At 41.6% G+C, this 20,826-nt stretch overlaps 1 protein-coding gene across 2 annotated transcripts in view; it reads right to left on the bottom strand.

The window, feature by feature from the left end:
- MGAT4B (alpha-1,3-mannosyl-glycoprotein 4-beta-N-acetylglucosaminyltransferase B) overlaps positions 1-20,826 on the bottom strand; it is a 412,865-nt gene that overhangs the window by 121,656 nt on the left and 270,383 nt on the right. For both annotated transcript variants that reach the window (XM_056517013.1, XM_056517014.1), the window contains exons 5-8: positions 16,756-16,802; positions 7,218-7,331; positions 3,559-3,634; positions 926-1,040 (exon numbers count right to left, since the gene is read on the bottom strand). In XM_056517013.1, coding sequence (XP_056372988.1) covers positions 926-1,040; positions 3,559-3,634; positions 7,218-7,331; positions 16,756-16,802 — 352 coding nt within the window. The remainder of the gene's footprint in view (positions 1-925; positions 1,041-3,558; positions 3,635-7,217; positions 7,332-16,755; positions 16,803-20,826) is intronic.

The following is a 20,826-nucleotide window of genomic DNA, read 5'->3' as shown; positions in this document are numbered from 1 at the left end:
ATGTTAATGCACTATATAAAGATGACAGTGATTGAAAGGGAATACAATAGACAAGCGGCAGTTTGACCTTTAATGTACAAAAGGACTAGTTTTTACTAGTTTCATGCTGCCCAAACCACGGACAGTATGAAAGTTAACAGGTTCCCTTATCAGGATAACATATGATTCCCTCTGGATGGTTGTGCTCTATTAAAGGAACCATAGCTGTAACTGCAGCCAGAAATGGGGCTTAGAGTCATCAAGGCTCTTGTGTATAGGGACAAACCTGAATAGGGACAGACCTGTCAATCAGAGTGGCGGTCTGACCCAATGACTCGGTTACAATTATGATTTCTCTGATGCAGCACAACCATCCAGAGTGAATCATATGTCATTGTGATAAAGGAGCCTGCCAATGTTTCATGCTCCCAATGGTTTGAGCAGCATGAAACTAGAGACACATTCTCTTTAAACATAGAAAAGAATAACGGGAACGTGATGGTGCATGTATGTATTAGCATATCAGGGTACTAACTAAAACTGAATCATGTCGGATTTCATGGTCACTTGCTTCAAATATCTCAGGTTATTTGATGTTCACGACTTGATGGCACATTCTGAATGCAGCTGATGCTATAGGATGCATTTATTCTGCATATCAATTATTCTTTTAGTCTTTGTCTCGGAAAGAACGATAACTCTTAGCAGCCGGCTCTGTGTAGTATTGTGTTAAATACTGAAGCCTGCAGTGTGGACTACTGTGAGATGCTATGGCTTCCTACTAATAAATCTCACTCCACTTCAAAACACCAAACTTGGCCATGGAGACTGCCAAGATATTGGAGAGTGCCCAGTATTATAAAGAGATTTCCAAACTTTCATCATTGATATCAAAGTAGAAAAGCCAACATAGATGTACTGGATAAACAAACTGCGGAAAATTTACCAATGAAGCCAAGTTGGGAGAATTCAAGAATCATCCACTCCTCAGAGGGCTGTTGAAGGGCAAAGTTCTTCATTGTGCTGAGATAGTTAGGTTTGGCCACAATATCATCCTCCAGCTGCCAGGATAGAAGGAAAAAGTGCACTGATCAGCAACAATACAATACGCATACTCGGGATGTGCATCAGTAGAATCCATTTATTACCGTAACTCATTTATGATTGCACCCATATGAGCTGGGTTAAAAGCTTGGAAAAAAATTTGTGGAAACAGATAAACATGAAAAAAAAAAAAACACTAAGTAGAAATAAAAAGGCCGACCATACACATTAGCTGAACAGTCATTCGACAAAAGCTTTCTCTCCCGGCCCCCATACCAATGCATGCTTAACTTGGCCAAGGCTGCTTGTGTTTTTATTGGGATGAGGGGCAAAGGTCGCTTTTAGACTGCTATGGCATTGGCTCATGGCCCTTCACAATAAAACGAACAAGCAAGCTGGGATACAACTGCTTGATCCTTCTCTCCCCTGTTATCAACCCCTTGGGAAGTGTGGGCAGGCACCCATGCAGATCAGGTCAGAGCAACAGAAGGCATTACCACTATTTCATTCAAGCTTCTCATCACTGTGGTCATTAAGTAAAAAAAGAATGGAGGTGAAAACGACAGTCCTAGTGGTGGGATATAAACACAACAGCACCCTAGGGTAGGAATGGGGTAAATTAACCTCTATACCAAACCAGTCTTATAGAGAGACAGACTCTCGCTGGGATCACAGGGTATAAAACCCCCTTATCTTTGAACCTACTAGTGTATGTTGTAAAACGTCACATTTATAAATATGCATCAAAATTGGTTCCACAAGTTAAAATCCCAGATCACAGTCCACTGATCAATATAACTTTCTCTCAGTCGAAAGTCTTGATAATAGGCATCTGCAGTACACACTAAAAAAATGCACTGATGATTATTAACCGTTCACCTCCCCCACATGTTTCGTATCACCTGCCACCTCATCAGGGGTGTAGAGGCAAATGCCTAAAAACCTTTAAGTGTGCGCTAGTCAGGTGTTGGTCGCATGATACCCTTACACAACATTTGTCTCTACACCCCGATGATGTGGCTGGTGCCACAAAACATGTAGGGAAGGTGAAGGGTTAATATTTTAATCATCGGTATCCCAGTCCATTTGGAAGTGCGAACTGCAGACGCCTATTATGAAGACTCTCAACTGAGAGCAAGTGGATAATGATACGTGGACTGTGATCTGTGGTTTTAACTATTTGTGGAACTAATTTTAATGCATAACAATAAATGTGATGTTTTACAATATACAATAGTAGGAAGGGGTTTTATACCCCGTGATCCCGAAGAGAGTCAGTTTCTCTGTGAAACTCGAGGTTTGGTAAAGAAATTAGGGGTGGGAAAGTCCTGTAGATAGATAATGAATGTTGTTCCCTGGATAACCCCTTTTAATAAATATATGTATCTATAAGCATTTACAAACATATACTTATTCCGTAGAGTAGCTGAAACGTTGCTGTGACATAATGTCACTTTTTATTTTTGCTATACTTCAGTGTTGCGCTATAGTTGCTTATCTGGAGGGACTTTGATCAGATTTGGGGCACTGGCACCTTGCATCTTGCACTGGTGAAGTGGTGCTGCATTTTTTGTTAAATATATAAATAAATATTTGGATAGATATACACAAAATCATATATTTTATATGAATTTATGGTAAACAACTTTTTGTTGATTCTTATTTTTTTTTGCTATCATATTACCCGTATTTTTCGCCATATAAGACGCACTTTTTCTTCCCCAAAACTGGGGGGGAAAAGTCGGTGCGTCTTATACGGCGAATACACCCCTATCGCGGCGGTCCTTGCGGCCATCAACGGCCGGGACCCGCGGCTAATACAGGACATCACCGATCGCGGTGATGCCCTGTATTAACCCTTCAGACGCGGCGATCAAAGCTGACCGCCGCGTCTGAAGGGAAAGTGACACTAACCCGGCTATTCAGTCGGGCTGTTCGGCGGTCCCGAACAGCCCCGACTGAACAGCCGGGTTAGTGCTTACAGGACACCGGGAGGGACCTTACCTGCCTCCTCGGTGTCTTCTCCGTTCAGGGATCCCCTGTATGCCGGCGCTCTCCTTCCTCGTCATCACGTCGTCGCGTACGTGCGTCAGCGTGCGTAACGACGTGATGGCGGCGACGGAGAGCGAGGATACCCGGCCGGCAGCAGAGACGTTCCAGAGCGACGGGGACGCGGCGACAGCGATGGAGCGACATCCAGGGCAGCGGTGACGGGTCCGGAGCGGCGGGGACACGTGAGTATTACCTCCTATGCAGTGGCCTTCTATCTGCGGACCTCCAGATGTTGCAAAACTACAACTCCCAGCATGCTCGGACAGCCAACGGCTGTCCGGGCATGCTGGGAGTTGTAGTTTTGCAACATCTGGAGGTCCGCAGGTTGAAGACCACTATTGGGTTCAACATCTTTATTTTTTTAGATTTTGCCCCTAAAAATTGTGTGCGTCTTATACGCCGGTGCGTCCTATAGGGCGAAAAATACAGTACATTTTATTTATCCTTTCTTCACTGCTGGAGTAAAACAGTGTGTACACATACCTGCACATAGTACGTGCCCTTTGACTGAGCGTACATCATTAAGAAACAATAATCCAGATTTTGTTTCGTCCTCCACCTGCAAAACAAACAGTGATTTACATTAATGTGGTAGGGGGAAGTTTGCTAGGATGAGCGGTGCAGGATAATTACTCTGATGGATATTTCCGCGCTGCTGACTATTACGGCTTCTATATTTAGTGTCTGGATGAGCATCTAACCATTATGTTATTTGCTTCTAATTAATCAGAGCGCGGCACAGGTTGGGGACGACTCCTGCAGAGCTGGCAGGACCCACAAGTCAGTGGTTTGTAAGCAATAAAGTGAACGCCGCAAAGAAACCGGAGAAATGACTGAGGCTGTACGGCAGGAATGCCAAGCTGAAAGACATGATTACAAAACGCATCTTATTACGGTTGCAGCGAAGAGGACTGCCAGGCACTTAAGGAAAAGTAGAAAGGAATAGGAAATACAAAATCAGAAAGTAGATTTCAGAACGGCGCTTTTACTTACACGGCCCTATGTTACTGCGCAGCGAACAAAAGTGCAACAGATAAAGCTCCTTCACAAATAACAATAACAAAGGCTGTCGGACACTGAAAAGAAACATGGCTGCTTTATCCCAAAAACTGTGCCACGTCTGTCAATGGGTTGTACCTGACAGCTCAGATCTGTTCACATCAAGTTATAGTTACTGTATTACAAGGGGACATATTGCGTTGTAAAATAACTAAATATACATATTAATAAATATAAATATATGTATTTTTTTTTACATATACCAGGATGAAATATTGGAATCCACTACCCTACTCCACACATTTTAGTGGCATGCTAATGTATACCAGCCAGACAGGGGCCAAAAGGAGAACTCTTTTACTAATGTAATGTACCAAAGAACATAGCCCAAATATCACCCATAACTAGAGATGAGCGAACTTACAGTAAATTTGATTTGTCACGAACTTCTCGGCTCGGCAGTTGATGACTTTTCCTGCGTAAATTAGTTCAGCCTTCAGGTGCTCCGGTGGGCTGGAAAAGGTGGATACAGTCCTAGGAAAGAGTCTCCTAGGACTGTATCCACCTTTTCCAGCCCACCGGAAAGCTGAACTAATTTATGCAGGAAAAGACATCAACTGTCGAGCCGAGAAGTTCGTGACGAATCGAATTTACTGTAAGTTCGCTCATCTCTACCCATAACCTATAGGCCAGTGTTTCCCAATCAGTGCGCCTCCAGCTGTTGCAAAACTGAAACTCCAGCATGCTGGGGGTTTTTAGTTTTGCAACAGCTGGAGGTGCATTGCTTGGAAAACACTGCTATTGACAGAGGCTGTCTGGGCATGCTGGTAGATGTAGTTTTGAAAACTTTTTCCTGACATGTGAATTTGAATAAGAGAAGGATGGGGCATGTCAAATTTTAACGCCATTTGTTTTTTATCTAGAGATAAGCCACCACCAGAGGAGTATAGAAGTGGCTTACTCTCCTCTCACCACATCTGACATCACATACATGTTTGGCCAAGCCAAGTGTGCGTGCATATGGGGGAAATGGGATGAATAGTTGTTGGTTGAACAAGTGCAGTATGACCACCTTCAGCTGTTATACTGAGGGGCACTACCGGGTATCCATACGTGTAACACTGCCCGCCTAAGGTAAGTACGAGATAAACACATGATCCCAGTTCTCCAGAAAAAATGAATAGTATAATGCAGTATTCCTTTAAAATGGCTGGAAAGACTCATATTAACTTATAGTAGTTTTGTAAAAATATGATGGAGATGATAATTTACGTTTCTTACTAGTGGCTTAATTGTCAGTACTAGAGATGAGCGAAGTTGGTCATGCGACGGGGGGGGGTGTTAAACACTAACTGAGGCAAAAGAGTTAATGACAAAACCGTGTATAAATCACAATAGTGACTAATACTGTATGTATGTGTATATATATATATATATATATATATATATATATATACACACACACACACACTATATCAACATGACTATTACGAAGCCCAAAAGGAAAAGTGGACTAGTGGGTGTGTGCTTATAGATAGCTGCCAATATCAAGTGTGCAGTGTTACGCATCAGGAAAGAAAAATAGCATTTTGAATCTCTGATGGGACTGTTAAATTGACGAGAAAGAGTTAATGACAAAGAGTCCATCAAGTTCAACCTAAAACCCGAATGTGTTGATCCAGAGGAAGGCAAAACCTCCCCATGAGGCTGATGTCAATTGCCCCATGGCAGAGGAAAAATTCCTTCCCAACCCCAATATGGTATCGGAATAGATCCCTGGATCAACGTTCTATCTCCATAAATCAAGTATCCATAACCTGTAATGTTATTACTCTCTAGAAAAACATCCAGTCCCCCCTTGAACTTGTTTATTGAGTCGAGCATTACAACATCATGCGGCAGAGAGTTCCACAGTCTCACTGCTCTTACAGTAAAGAATCTCTGTCTGTGATGATGGTGAAACCTTCTTTCCTCTAGACGGAGAGGATGCCCCCTTGTCATGGTTACCGGCCTAGGTATAAAAAGATGACTAGAAAGATCTCTGTACTGTCCAGTCATATATTTGTACATTGTGATCAGATCGTCCCTAAGACGTCTTTTCTCTAAACTAAATAACCCCGAGCTTGATAACCTGTCTTGGTCCTGTAATCCTCCCATGCCATCAATTGTCTTTGTCGCTCTCCTCTGCACCCGCTCCAGTTTGGCCATATTCTTTTTATATACAGAAGACCAGAAGTGGACAAAATACTCCATATGTGGTCTGATTAGTGATTTATACAGATGCAAAGCTATGTCCTTGTCACGTGCCTCTATGCCTCTCTTGATACATCACATGACTTTGTTAGCCTTGGCAGCCTCTGCTGGGCACTGATTTCTAAAGGTGAGTTTACTGTCCACCAGTACCCCCACGTCTTTTTCAGTAGAAGTTTGACCTAGTGTCTTATTATTTAGCACATAATTGTACATTTTGTTTTTATGACCCAAGTGCATAACCTTACATTTATCCACATTAAACTTCATTTGTCATGTCTGTGCCCAAGCCTCCAGCTTCCCCAGATCCCTCTGTAATATTATATTTTCCTCTGTGGTGATCACCCTACCCAGTTTGGTGTCATCTTCAAACATAGAAATACTACTTTGTAATCCCTTTACAAGGGGGGACATATTGAAAAGAAGTCGACCCAGTATTGACCCCTGTGGTACCCCACTAGTAACTGTAGTGACTTACAAGGTAGTGACTTATACTGTATATATACTATATCAAGCATCAACTTAAATATTACAAGGCCCAAAAGGACAAGTATAACATATACAAACAGAGAATGTAGAATAACAGAGAGCAGATCTGGAGTGACAAGCAAAATGTCCATTAGTAACCTCTGTTAGCAGCAACGAGTCGGGACATTTCATTCTTTCTGGTAAGCTGAACATTGGAATGAAGAACAAAAGTCATCTGTAATCTTCATGTAACACAAAAAGTGAATTTAGAGGTCAGGGTTACTTAATATGCTTTGTGTTACAAAACAGGAGCCAAAATTATCATTATCTTTCATCCTATTACGCCTGCTGTGCCAGCGGGGCAGATTAACCTAGCATTCAATCATGGGAATAACAAAAAAATATATGAGATTATTTTGGGTTACCTCACACGTTCTCTGGGGTCTCCAAAAGATTCTCGTAGCCGGGAGAAATCTGGGTAAAAATGGGGTGATGGAGATATAACTTCTAGAAGGCCTGACTGGATTTCATTTGGGAACCTGAAATGCAAGAAAGATCAAATTTGAGTTTATTTTTTAACATCTATTTTCTTTCTAAGGTCATATCCCACAATATGTTACTCAGTACCTAATCCTGATCACGAACATGAGTATTTATGTGTCTAGCACCTACATTTCTCACACATATCTTCTGTTATCTGTTGCTCACTTGCTTTGTCATTCTGTGCTTTAAAAGGGGGCGTGTCCTCACTCTGCATGACTAATCTCCTCCCAGAGTGCTAGGTCTCTCCATCCAAATCACTGCAGGCTGCGCTGTAACCCCTCCTCCCTTTTTTTGCATGCTGCAGTCTGATAGGACAGGAGTGAGCACAGAGGAGTGCTAGTCCCGCCGTCACTTACTGGACTTTGTCTATGCCTGTGCTTCCGCTTGGACAAAGATGATGATGCAGCCGAACAGTATTATGTTCTGGATGGCATGGGGACCCCTAGTGGTCTCTTTTTTTTTTTTTTTTTAAATAAGCCACGATTTCTATAAAAAGGAAATAACATTTTCTTATGAAGGTTTATGTTTTAAATATAATTTTACAAACATAAAAAAAAATTTGAATCTGTAATATTCAGCTCATTTAGATCACCTTTATGTTATCGGATGGTGCTGGCAGCACCTTTTCAATTATAGAAGAACAGAGATCCAGAGCAGAATATGCAGTGCAAGAGTCCTGTTTATTTGACTATAAAATAGAAACGAGTGGTGTGAACACGGTCATGTGTTTTGGGAATTGCCACTCTATGTCATTCTATATTTTCTTTTTAAATATTGTGTTATCTTAAAAAGTTCCTTCTGTCAACTTCATACACCACTGTAATATAATGTCCATTGGTTTTAGGATCCTCTGTTTCTTTATGTAGCTCTGTTAATTTTGAAAAAAAAGTAAAAAAAAAAAAAAAAAAAAAGGATATGCCATTACTTCATGATCGTGGTCTGACCTTTTGGGACTCACACATGGCTATGAGTTGGGCTGTAGTGTGGATTTGGCGCATGTTTTTTTTCCTGATCATGAAGTGATCCAAATAATATGCCATCACTTTACAAGAGCCGAATACCCTTTAGTTCTAAAAACAGGAGAGAAGGCGCTCCATAGGGTAATACCACCGGAGATGGGGGGAGGGGAGAGTAAAAGCTCATTTTAAACTGCTCACCCTGGGTGGTTGTGTAGCCTCATACACCACAATGGAAATCATTTGGATACAATGGTCCGTCTGCAGCCCTCCTGGTGTGGATTCCACAACGTATGGATACAAGACAAGGCTTCAGTATAGGGTGCAGGAGTACATCGGCGCTGAACGGACCAAGGACACAGCAGGTAAGAAGGTAAAATCCAATTTATTTATTTGATAAATTTATGTATTGAATAAAATAAATTGGATTTTACCTTCTTCCCTGCTGTGTCCTGGGTCCGTTCAGCGCCGACGTACTCCTGCACTCTATACTGAAGCCTTGTCTTGTATGAATATTCTTTAGGGCAGCCATACTCTGTGCCAATTATGTATGGCTGTATGTCCTTATGATGGATGTGGACTATTTTTCCATGACTATTTATCTGCCTACATAAATGTAGCCCTTCAGAAGGTACTGTACACTTCCTACAAGCCTGCCAATATACGCAGAGAACAAGAAGTCTTGGACAGATTTGTTCTATGTAATAGTAAGGAGGAGGCTGCTGGAATGTCTACAGCATTACAGTGAAAGGTGACACCACTAGATAGAGAAGACAATAAGTGATCAGCATCCCCCTCTCATGTAAACATATCCAAAAGAAAGAATAGAGTCTAGTTATGTTTATTGTTGTCTATGTCCATGGAGATTGCCCCCATAATAATGTACCGTACATACTCGAGTATAAGCCGAGTTTTTCAGCACGATTTTTCGTGCTAAAAACACCCCCCTCGGCTTATACTCGAGTGAACTCTCCGCCCTCAGTGGTCTTCAACCTGCGGACCTCCAGATGTTTCAAAACTACAACTCCCAGCAAGCCCGGACAGCCATCGGCTGTCCGGGCATGCTGGGAGTTGTAGTTTTGAAACATCTGGAGGTCCGCAGGTTGAAGACCACTGCCCGATGGCTGTTCGGGCATGCTGGGAGTTGTAGTTTTGGAACATCTGGAGGTCCGCAGGTTGAAGACCACTGTTAAATCAGACATTGACAAGCGGTGATGAAGGGGGTGGTGTGGGATAATGAGTGGGGGATGATGACGGGGGGAATGATGACGGGGGGAATGATGAAGGGGGGGTGATGACAGGGTAATGATGAAGGGGGGTGATGATGACGGGGGTGTTAATGACGGGGGTCTGGATGATGACAGGGGGGATGATGATGTATTTCCCACCCTAGGCTTATACTCGAGTCAATAACTTTTCCTGGGTTTTTGGGGTGAAATTAGGGGCCTCGGCTTATATTCGGGTCGGCTTATACTCGAGTATATACGGTACTTAAAAAAAATAAATGAAGTGAAGATGTGCTGCAGTGTTGCTACACAGCAGAAACCTTGGGGCACCAGTCTGGGGATCACAGAGGTTGGATCTCAAACAATCATATAGGGATGTTATATCCTAGAGCAGTGTTTTCCAAACAGTGTGACTCCAGCTGTTGCAAAACTACAACTCCCAGCATGTCTGGACAGCCTTTGGCTAGAGGTCACCTATAAAATGGGAATGTACCTTTAAGTCTATTTTGATTCAATGCTGTTCCACAATGAGAATAGATAAGTCAAGTGGGCATGGCTGCACATACTGTATACCTGCAATAATGCTGGCACAATAGTATTACACAAAGGAAAAAAAAGAAGGATGCTAAATAGGTCACACCCGGACAATTTTTTAAACCGTTTTAACAAAAAGAAAATTGTAAAAATCAGTGTGTTTGATAAAAGTCTACACTCCTATTGGTGATTGCCAGAACTACCTATGGGGTCAGTGTAAAGCGCCCGCTGACTGATGTCTTGTCCATCAAAACAGAAATAAAAGAGAAATCAATGCACTGGGAACAAAGCGCATTCTTAGATAACTTCTGGTGATTTCAGCAGCCGGCACTACACAATGAACCCATTACAAGAAGCCCATTATCCTCTGATAACCATCCATTATGTGGCGTGTTGGCAGGAACTGCCCGTCACATCACATGCTGTATTTTCAGCTCTCTAAAAGGGGCCTAAGGCAGAAGGGGAGTCCCTTTTTCACTTATGTTTCGGTTTCAAGAGGGCTTTCAGGCTTTTTATTTTACAGATGAAGGATTTATCTTGATTGGAAAGTGCCAAACGCAATGCCCTACGCAGATCCGATGTGGCAGCTCCAGAATGCTGTACCCGTCTACAAAGCTAAGCCACATTTACCACGTCCTTCATTGGTTTATACAGCAGAACTTTATACTTCCAGCATAAAAAAAAGAAATATAAATATATATATATACACACACACACACACACTATATATTACAGTTAAAACTAGTTTTTAGTTAAAACTGGTTTTCCTTGTGTAAACTAGTTTTGACTAAATGCCTTTGTGAAAACTAGTATTGACTGCATTTCCACAGTGAAAACTAGTTTTGACTTAAGGTCTTTGTGAAAACTAGAATTGACTGCTAGGAATGACTGCTTCTCCCCATTGAAAACTAGTTTTGACTGAACTCTTTGTGAAAACTAGAATTGCAAGAGCCACGTGTAAGCTAGATGAACTTTGACCTCTGTGGAAACAGTTTGAACGGAGTCATTTTGTTAAAACTACTTTTCTCTACTTTAAACCAGTTTCAATTGACATTCGGTTTTTGATTAGCAGTAGATTCTAGTTTGTAAGAAGGCATTAAGTAAAAACTGGTGTTTCAACAAAGGCATTTAGTCAAAACTAGTTTTCACTAGAGAAAACCAGTTTTAACTAAACACTAGTTTTAACTGTAACATTGAGCTATATATATATATATATATATATATATATATATATATATATATATATATATTTCAATGTGCGTGTTTTTGTGTGTATGTTCCAGCATCACTTCCAAACGGCTAGAGATATTAACATGAAACTTGGCACACATGTTACTTATATGTCAGCAACAAACATAGGATAGGTGATTTAACCATTACCCATCCCCATTTGCCGGAGTCAGGGTTTTTTATTTAAAGTTCCATACAGGTCTATGGGAAATACACTGCTCAAAAAAAATAAAAGGAACACTAAGATAACACATCAGGCAGTGTCGGGTACTCAGCTAGTGTATATATATATATATATATATATATATATATATATATATATCGAACTGACAATGACACAAAACTACGTAAGTCCAAGACAAAAAAAAATTCAAGATGTCTCCATGAGCGTCATTCAAAAATGGTGATGCTGGATATATTAAATGAGACCTAGAAATGGGTTAAATGGACAATGTCAGATACAAAAACTTTTTATATGTTGTACATCTTGGCAAAACATTTACCTTTCTAATATACTTCATAAGAACATTTTATTTCCTTTATTTAGAAATCATGGCTTCAAAAAAAAAAAACACCACTAGGGGTCCCCATACTATCCAGAACATAATACCGTCCTGCTGCATCATCATCTTTGTCCAAGCTGAAGCACAGGCATGGACAAAGTCTAGTATGCAAAGGCGGGACTAGCACTCCTCTGTTATCACTGCTGTCTTAGGCTTCTTTCACACTGCCGTTAGCACATGGCAGTGTGACGGCCGTCGGGGGGAGCCCGGGAAAATAGCGGGAGAAAAATAACTGCTTGTGCCGTCTTTTTCTTCCTGCCATTCCTGTCAAAAAACAATGGCGCCCGGTGGCCCCCATAATAGTAAAAAGGAGCCTCCGGGACCCATGGTTGCCCGTTGCTCCCCGCCACCAGAACGGTTGTTAAAGTCACACAAAAAAAAAAGAGACTTTAACGGCCGTTCTGGACGGGGAGCAACAGCAGTGTGTAAGGGGTCTTACCAGAGAGGAGGGGTTAAAAAGAGACCTAGCACTCAGGGAATAAGGTGAATCACGCAGAGTGAGGACATGCCCCTTTCGAAGCACAGAATTACAAAGAAAGGTAGCAACAGAAAGAAACATTTTTTATTTTACGTACATTATCAGGATTAGATACTGAGTAATATAGAGAAAACATTCTTGTGGGATAAGACCGGTACGCTTTAAGAATCAATACTTTCACACTAGCTTTAGAAGTAGGAAATACCAAGCAATAAAGACTAATGTTGTGTTGCCTGGTGCTTCAAAGCGTTTTTAGCCGCTGCCCACTGGACTTCTTTTCAATATCTATAGCTTAAAGTGCATATAGAGCTGACAAGATGATTCATAGTAGTAATAATTGATTCATTTAAAGGGTTATTAGGCCTCCAAATGCAATACTGATAAGTGGGAAGTGCAATGAAAAGAACGAATGGGCCGTATCATGACCTCAAGGATTTCCAGATACAGAGCAGGTAGGTAATGCTTACCTCAAATGTGTTATATAAGAGATCGTGGAGTAGTGTCATTGAGGTTTACTTCTAGACTTTGGGAGGATACATGGACACAATGCTTTACTGTATACAGTGCATCTTTCATCACAGTCACGCTTTAGTTTATGCACTACGAAACATTCTTAAAGAAGCCATAGCTGCTATGTGTATCTACCAAACAGTCCCCCATAGCACAGACTGCTCAGGTAAGAGGTGCAATGTAAGATAATACACACTACTTGAGGAGGAAAGGCAATTAGACCACCAGAATGCAATGCCTTTATGACCACTCTCTAGAACCTAGGTCTCCAAACTGTGGACCATTAGGGAGCCCCCTCCTCCCCACTCCGAAAGACTGCCTCAACCTCAGAACTATAAAAGCAAGAGAGAGCGCTCCATAGCGTAATACCACCCGGGTGGATATACCAAGGGAAGTGATTATACGAGTCTGTTACCCCAGGTGTTTGTGCGAACTCACACACAACAATGGTAAGCGTGGATGAGCGGATAGGTCCGGTCTGCAGCCTCCCAATCAGGTGAGCAGTAACTGGGGAAAGACTTCCAAGGGGTGGCGGGTAACCACGGCGCTGACCAGGAACAGACACATCAGGTGAGTGAAGGTAGTTTTATTTGAATAATGCAACGCGTTTCACCGCGCTTGCGTGGCTTCATCAGGCAGACGTGTCTGTTCCTGGTCAGCGCTGTGGTTACCCCCCACCCCTTGGAAGTCTTTCCCCAGTTTCAACCTCAGAACGCATGCCTTATTAGGACATTTGGACATTTTAGAGAAAGGTATCATGCTTGAGATGGCACCAACAGTTAATCCAGTAGAGCATGTGGTTTATCTAACTAAATGGAGAAATGAGTAGAACAAAGTGGAAGCATAAAAAGGATATATAGTATGAAATGTAGGAGCTGACTGGTTATAAAAATCCATTTTGAAACCTTATTAGAGTAACTTGATCAATAGGTCCGTTTTCTCTTTTTTTGCAGACCCAGCTAGTCCATGGACTACAAGGACAACCCAATGGGCATCTGCTTAATGTTGAGTTTACCTGTGGAGGCGCTGCAGGAAAATTCTAACTCTTTCAAATTTCTTTGCAGATTCCCAGCAGCTGCACCAGCTTAGGCTCTTTCTGCCCTGCATTTTTACAGTATCCAGCATAAGTATACATTAGAATGGAGAAGAAATATCCAGCATCCAGGTAAGTTCCAAGGGTATACTTTATTGGAGGCAGCAAATACACGTATAACTCTGACGCGTCAGAGTTATACGTGTATTTGCTACCTCAAATAAAGTATACCCTTGGAACTTACCTGGATGCTGGATATTTCTTCTCTGTTCCTTCGTTGTGTAGCCGGGGCACGGGTGCTAACAGTCCGGAGGTGAGCTGTTTCCACTTGGATATTTGGCATACATTAGAATGGCTCCCTGCCATATACAGTGGTCCCTCAAGTTACAATATTAATTGGTTCCAGGACGACCATTGTATGTTGAGACCATTGTATGTTGAGACCAGAACTCTATGGAAACCTGGTAATTGGTTCTGAAGCCACCAAAATATTATCCAAAAATAGGAAAATGTGAGGATTAAAGAAAAATAAGTAGATAAGTAATACAGATAAAGCAAATCCTTATATATAAAAGTAAGAAAGATCTACTGGAAGTTGTAAATCACTGTGTCAGTGATCTGTCCGGGCATGCTGGGAGTTGTAGTTTTGCAACAGCTGGAGGCACCCTGGTTGGGAAATGCTGGTCTATGTAGAGGACAGGAGCTTCTTCAGGGTTTTGTACAGAATACACAATATCCTAAAAAAGTAACATGGAGCCATCCTCACCTGGTGTCCAAAGGAGCAGCTAACCCTGGAACAGGTAAAGAGTATTACAGAACATGTAGTACTTCCCTGTACTGTAGGGGGCGCTACCAGCCAGTCAGTGCATGCACTTAAGTAATACAGGGGTTTTAACAGTAAAATGTCCATTCTGATTGGTCAGTTCTTCCGGGTATTGACACGTTTCACAGATCTGGACTGTCCGTAGCATTGTATGTTGAGTCTGGTTTCAAGTTACGATGGTCCAGAAAAGACCATTGTATGTTGAAACTATTGTATGTTGAGGCCATTGTAAGTTGAGAGATCACTGTACCTAAGAAATATGCCTATGTCATTCATCATACATAGACTACCATGTTAAATAAACGTACACTGTACATTTTGTTATTGGTTCCTGCTCCATTAAATGGCACAGAGGATTGCGCTATTCCTTCCAGCAAATAAAGGGAAACTACATAGAACCCAAAATGACACCCTTTTGGCCTCCCTTGGGAAATGGGGATCTATGGATACATTTGCCATATGCGATGGGAGATTAAAGGGGTATTCCAGGAAAAAGCTTTTATATATATATATATATATATATATATATATATATATATATATCAACTGGCTCCAGAAAGTTAAACAGATTTGTAAATTACTTCTATTAAAAAATCTTAATCCTTTCAGTACTTATGAGCTTCTGAAGTTAAGGTTGTTCTTTTCTGTCTAAGTGCTCTCTGATGACACATGTCTCGGGAAACGCCCAGTTTAGAAGCAAATCCCCATAGCAAACCTCTTCTAAACTGGGCGTTTCCCGAGACAGGTGTCATTAGAGAGCACTTAGACAGAAAAGAACAACCTTAAAGGGTACCTTTCATCAAAAAAAACTTTTGATATATTATAGATTAATGTATGGAGAATAACTTTCCAATAGCATGTTATAAAAAAATATGGTTCTTTCTATTTAATTTTCCACTTTGAAAAAATGACCACTAGGGGTCTCCCTACCAGTCCTTTTTTATAGATTTCAGACTCATGCTGTAGTCCTAAATCTCAGACTGCAGCCGGGACACAGACAAACTCAGCACTGCTCCCTGTCAGGGAGTTTGTCTGTGTCCCGGCTGCAGTCTAAGATTTAGGACTCCAGCATGAGTCTGAAATCTATAAAAAAAAGGACTGGTAGGGAGACCCCTAGTGGTCATTTTTTCAAAGTGGAAAATTAAATAGAAAGAAGCATATTTTTTAATAACATGCTATTGGAAAGTTATTCTGCATACATTAATCTATAATATATCAAAAGTTTTTTTGATGAAAGGTACCCTTTAACTTCAGAAGCTCATAAGTACTGAAAGGATTAAGATTTTTTAATAGAAGTAATTTAAAAATCTGTTTAGCTTTCTGGAGCCAGTTGATATATATATATATATATATATAAAGGTTTTTTTTCCTGGAATACCCCTTTAATAAGTGCATATGGCAAACAGACCAAATGCGTGCTATGAAACTAGCCTAACTGTATGGAGACCTCATTTATGACATCCCTGAGTATGTACGTTTGCACCTATCCATATCTTAAAAAGCTTGTGGCCAGGCACAATGCTTTCTTCAGCTCCCTTTGTCAAAATCTAAAGCCCTGATATTGTTTCCGAACTTATTCTGCACTATACATTATTTTTCTCCGCTAGTGCACTCACTTCACCACCTGCCAAGGAGGTTTATTGCTAAAGATTATATGGTTAACTCTCCCCAATAGGATTCCTCTAGTAAAATGCTTTATGAAGCAGGTCCAAATTCTTTCATCCAATCCATTCAGAAGACATTTTACTTCTAGATTGTTAAGAGCGGTGCACAAAATGCGCAAATTAAAATGGCAGAAACCTGCCAAGATTTCCCGTAAATGTTCTCAAAAGCTGTACTAACATTTCAAGGGCACTGCAAAGAAATAACCATGCTCGTAAGAATGAAATGATGGTTCCCCCCCATTTGTATGCTCAAGCCCCTGTAGAGTTTACACCCTTGCCATTATATTATGTATTATGTGAGAGCTTTGTGTTTAGAAGAAATGTGAATTTTCATAAAATGGAAATCTATGAAAGTATTGGGATGCACATAAAAATGGAAAAAGAAGGAAAAAAAAAAACTTACAGGCTTTTTATGTTGTCAGCAACTGTGGTCGCATACTGCGCATCACTCTGCAAGAGAAAACACAAAGACATAGATTTATGTTAAATAAAATCTCACTTGGTATTGAATAATATATGGTTAATGTAAGCCTTATGTGTTCCTGTTCTCCTGCTACTACCGGATGATCATGAAGGAGGATCCAGAGACCATTCAAGGTGAGATGACTCCCATATTACTAAAGGGAATCTGTCACCAGGTTTATGCCGCCCTCTCAAGGCCAAGACCCGAAACCTAACCAAGTATCACAGGTATTCATGCAGAAGATCTTACAAAATCATCTTTTATGTCCAAAGATAAAAAGAGAAAAAAAAAGGAACACAATAGCGCCCCTGGTGAAGTACGTTAGGCACAGGTAGGGAGATGCTGGTAATAACACTCACCCTGTGGCGTTGCGCTCAGAGCACAACATCTGGTATCGCATATATCATAGAATGGGATCCTGCAGCTTGATTCCCCCGATCCCAGGCAGCGTCTGGTCCAGTAATGGTATACTCAGCAGAAGAAACAAAAACGGAACTTATTCCAAGCGCCAGATCCTCTGAGGTAGTCAGTCTAACAAAGTAGACCAATTTCAATAAAAGATAACATTTATTCCAAGCATAAATCAACGCGTTTCAGACCCAAAACGGGCCCTTCATCAGGACAGCATTCTGTCCTGATGAAGGGCCCGTTTCGGGTCTGAAACGCTTTGATTTATGCTTGGAATAAATGTTAGCTTTTATTGAAATTGGTCTACTTTGTTAGACTGACTACATCAGAGGATCTGGCGCTTGGAATAAGTTCCGTTTTTGTTTCTTCTGCTGCCTATCTTTTATGTCCAGGAAAGCAAGCAAAGTGCACTAGTCCTGCCAATAATACAGTCCAAAAAAATATAGGGGAAAATTTATAAAGATTCTACACCTGTGGTTTGGTCTAGAATAGTCCCAAAGGGAGCGGGGCCTGGTTGCATGCCGAATTCACTACAATATACACTGGAGAGCAAGCATATACTGTAGCTGAAATCTAAAGTACCTCGGAATGTAGATTTTAAAGCAAGAGGCAAAGGCCAGCCGCTGCATTGCCTACTTTATTATAAGGGCCATACTTGCCATGAGCACAACGCGGTGGAAAAAGGGGCCTTTACTAGCATAAAACCAAGCTGGAACCTATTATAATAAACCAACTTCTGGTAATCAGTTAGGATACCAGGACCCATTTTGATAATGAGCCCTTGGTGACAGTGAATTAAATCTAGGACGGCGTCCTCGTTGCTTAGGCCGAACCAGAAGACAACATCAGCTCCTCTGGACTGGACAGTGTTATCACACTAGTCCACACTATTCAGTATCTCTGAAGCCCGGCATTCACCATCCGGTTATCTTTAACCCTAATATCATTAGTGTACTGTAATAATACAGTGGAACCCTAGATCTATAGGGGATACGAATACTCTTCCCTCTGGTTCTACTCTTTGCCATTCAATCATCACATATCTGGCCTATTTTATACCTAGGAGTCTGTCTGTCCCCTAACAAATGTGAGGCCATAATTTTGGAAGAGCTATCTCTCTCTTTCCACCTTATTAAGGGGGGGTTCTAACAATTATCTGTGAAGTTCATCCACAGTTCAGAAATTGACATTTTGGTCATATGTTGACCCTCACAAGATTTATATGCGTCTATATTATTATTATTTGTGATTGGGATCTCTCTATAATGTGACCAATTTAATGTCTTGTTGTTATGGCTTAATGTATAGGCAATATACATCTGACTCTGACAGACTACTTCTTGACAGACAATCTTTCTAGACACCTCTGTGACTTGTTGTTATATCTTTACACCTTATTATTATCTTTGTGGTACATCAAGTTCTGATTTATCATTTACTATTATCCTTGTGGTACACCATATCTTGGTTCATCATAAATTGTGTAGTTTCCTCTTATCCCTGATGAGCCTCTGAAACTTTAGGGGTGAAACGCGTTGGAAAGAGCGGTTTTGCCACTTGCATTTATTATTGTACATATTATTGTTGTTCTTTATCCCTTTCCCAATTTCCCCACGTAGAGATTAGGAGTGTTCTTTGTATTAGGATTATTAGGTAGGGCTTCACCTGTACCCTTCTTTCTATTCCCCTTATTTTCATTTCAATATTTCTTAGTGTACCCTTATATGTTTTTTTTACTATCTGAATTAAGTAAAAGCTAAGTTTTATCTTAAAGGGTACCTCTCATCAAAAAAACTTTTGATATATTATAGATTAATGTATGCAGAATAACTTCACAATTGCATGTTATTAAAAAATATGCTTCTTTCTATTTAATTTTCCACTTTGAAGAAATGACCACTAGGGGTCTCCCTACCAGTCCTGGCAGCAAGCATTTCAGACTCATGCTGGAGTCCTAAACACTACGAGCTGCCAGTCTGCTTTGTTCACAAAGGAGAACACTAAGAGCTGCCAGCCTGCTTTGTTCACAGACTGTTTGGCTGTGAACAATGCAGGCTGGCAGCTCTGAGTGTTTAGGACTCCAGCATGAGTCAGAAATGCTTGCTGACAGGACTGATCGGGAAAAATACAATAGAAAGAAGCATATTTTTCATTAACATGCTATTGGAAAGTTATTCAACATTCATTAATCTAAAATATATCAAAAGTTTCTTTGATGAGAGGTACCCTTTAACCCTAATGGTGATTTCTCTAGTTGGTACTCTAAAGCTGGAACCTATGCCAGATATGGCTACTTTTACACTGCCATTGCTCCCCGTCGAGAACGGTCGACAAGGTCTCTTTTTTTTTCCTGACTTTAACAGCCGCTCTCATAACGGGGAGCAATGGCAAACAAGGGGTCCCATCCGCTCCCATTTACTATTATGGGGGCCACTGGGACCCGTTATGAATAACAGGAGAAAAAGACGGCAAAAGCTGTAATTTTTCTCCCGTTATTCTGCCCGGCTCTCCCAGTCGCTGTCACACTGCGCTGCACTAACAGCAGTGTGAAAGGGGCCTAAGGGATGGTGCCGATCTCACCGTGCAGCGCATAGCCACAAACTACACAGTAGCGCCTCTTATGTTTGCCGACAAATGACAGCAGAAATTTACTTAAGACTGGAGTGTAAAAAATGGTGGTAATTTTTTTTTTTTTTTTTTTACATAGTAGCCAATTACTGACAGATGTCACTGTATAAGATTAATCGCAGACATTCATTTAATTTACCGGTATATGTCAAAAGCTTTGCAATAATGTTTTGTGGTTGTATCTACTAAATGGATACCACAATAGACTATGGGTGACAGATGTATTAAATAGTTGCCTAAAAGTGGTATTTATCATCCATAGGCTATAATAGTATCTGATATGTCAGATTCCAAATTACCGTATTTTTCGTCGTATAAGACGCACTTTATCTTCCCCAAAACCGGGGGGGGGGGGGGGGAGGGGAAGTTGGTGCGTCTTATACGACCAATACACCCCTATCGCGGCGGTCCCTGCGGCCATCCATGGCCGGGACCCGCGGCTAATACAGGACATCACCGATCGCGGTGATGCCCTGTATTAACCCTTCAGACGCGGCGATCAAAGCTGACCGCCGCGTCTGGAGGGAAAATGACACTAACCCGGCTGTTCAGTCGGGCTGTTCGGGGCCGCCGCGATTTCACCGCGGCGGTCCCGAACAGCCCGACTGAATAGCCGGGTAAGTGCTTACAGGACATCGGGAGGGACCTTACCTGCCTCCTCGGTGTCTTCTGCGTTCAGGGATCCCCTGTATGGCCGGCGCTCTCCTTCCTCCTCATCACGTCGTCACGTACGTGCGTCGGCGTGCGTAACGACGTGATGGCGGCGACGGAGAGCGAGGATACCCGGCCGGCAGCAGAGACGTTCCGGAGCGACGGGGACACGGCGACAGCGATGGAGCAACATCCAGGGCAGCGGTGACTGGTCCGGAGCGGCGGGGACACGTGAGTATTACCTCCTGTGCAGTGGTGTTCAATCTGCGGACCTCCAGATGTTGCAAAACTACAACTCCCAGCATGCTCGGACAGCCAACGGGT

The sequence above is a fragment of the Hyla sarda genome, chromosome 4 (genome assembly GCF_029499605.1).
Source record: "Hyla sarda isolate aHylSar1 chromosome 4, aHylSar1.hap1, whole genome shotgun sequence".
Taxonomy (NCBI): domain Eukaryota; kingdom Metazoa; phylum Chordata; class Amphibia; order Anura; family Hylidae; genus Hyla; species Hyla sarda.
Note: the sequence above shows the minus strand (reverse complement) of the source record. Positions and strands in the feature narration are given on the sequence as shown.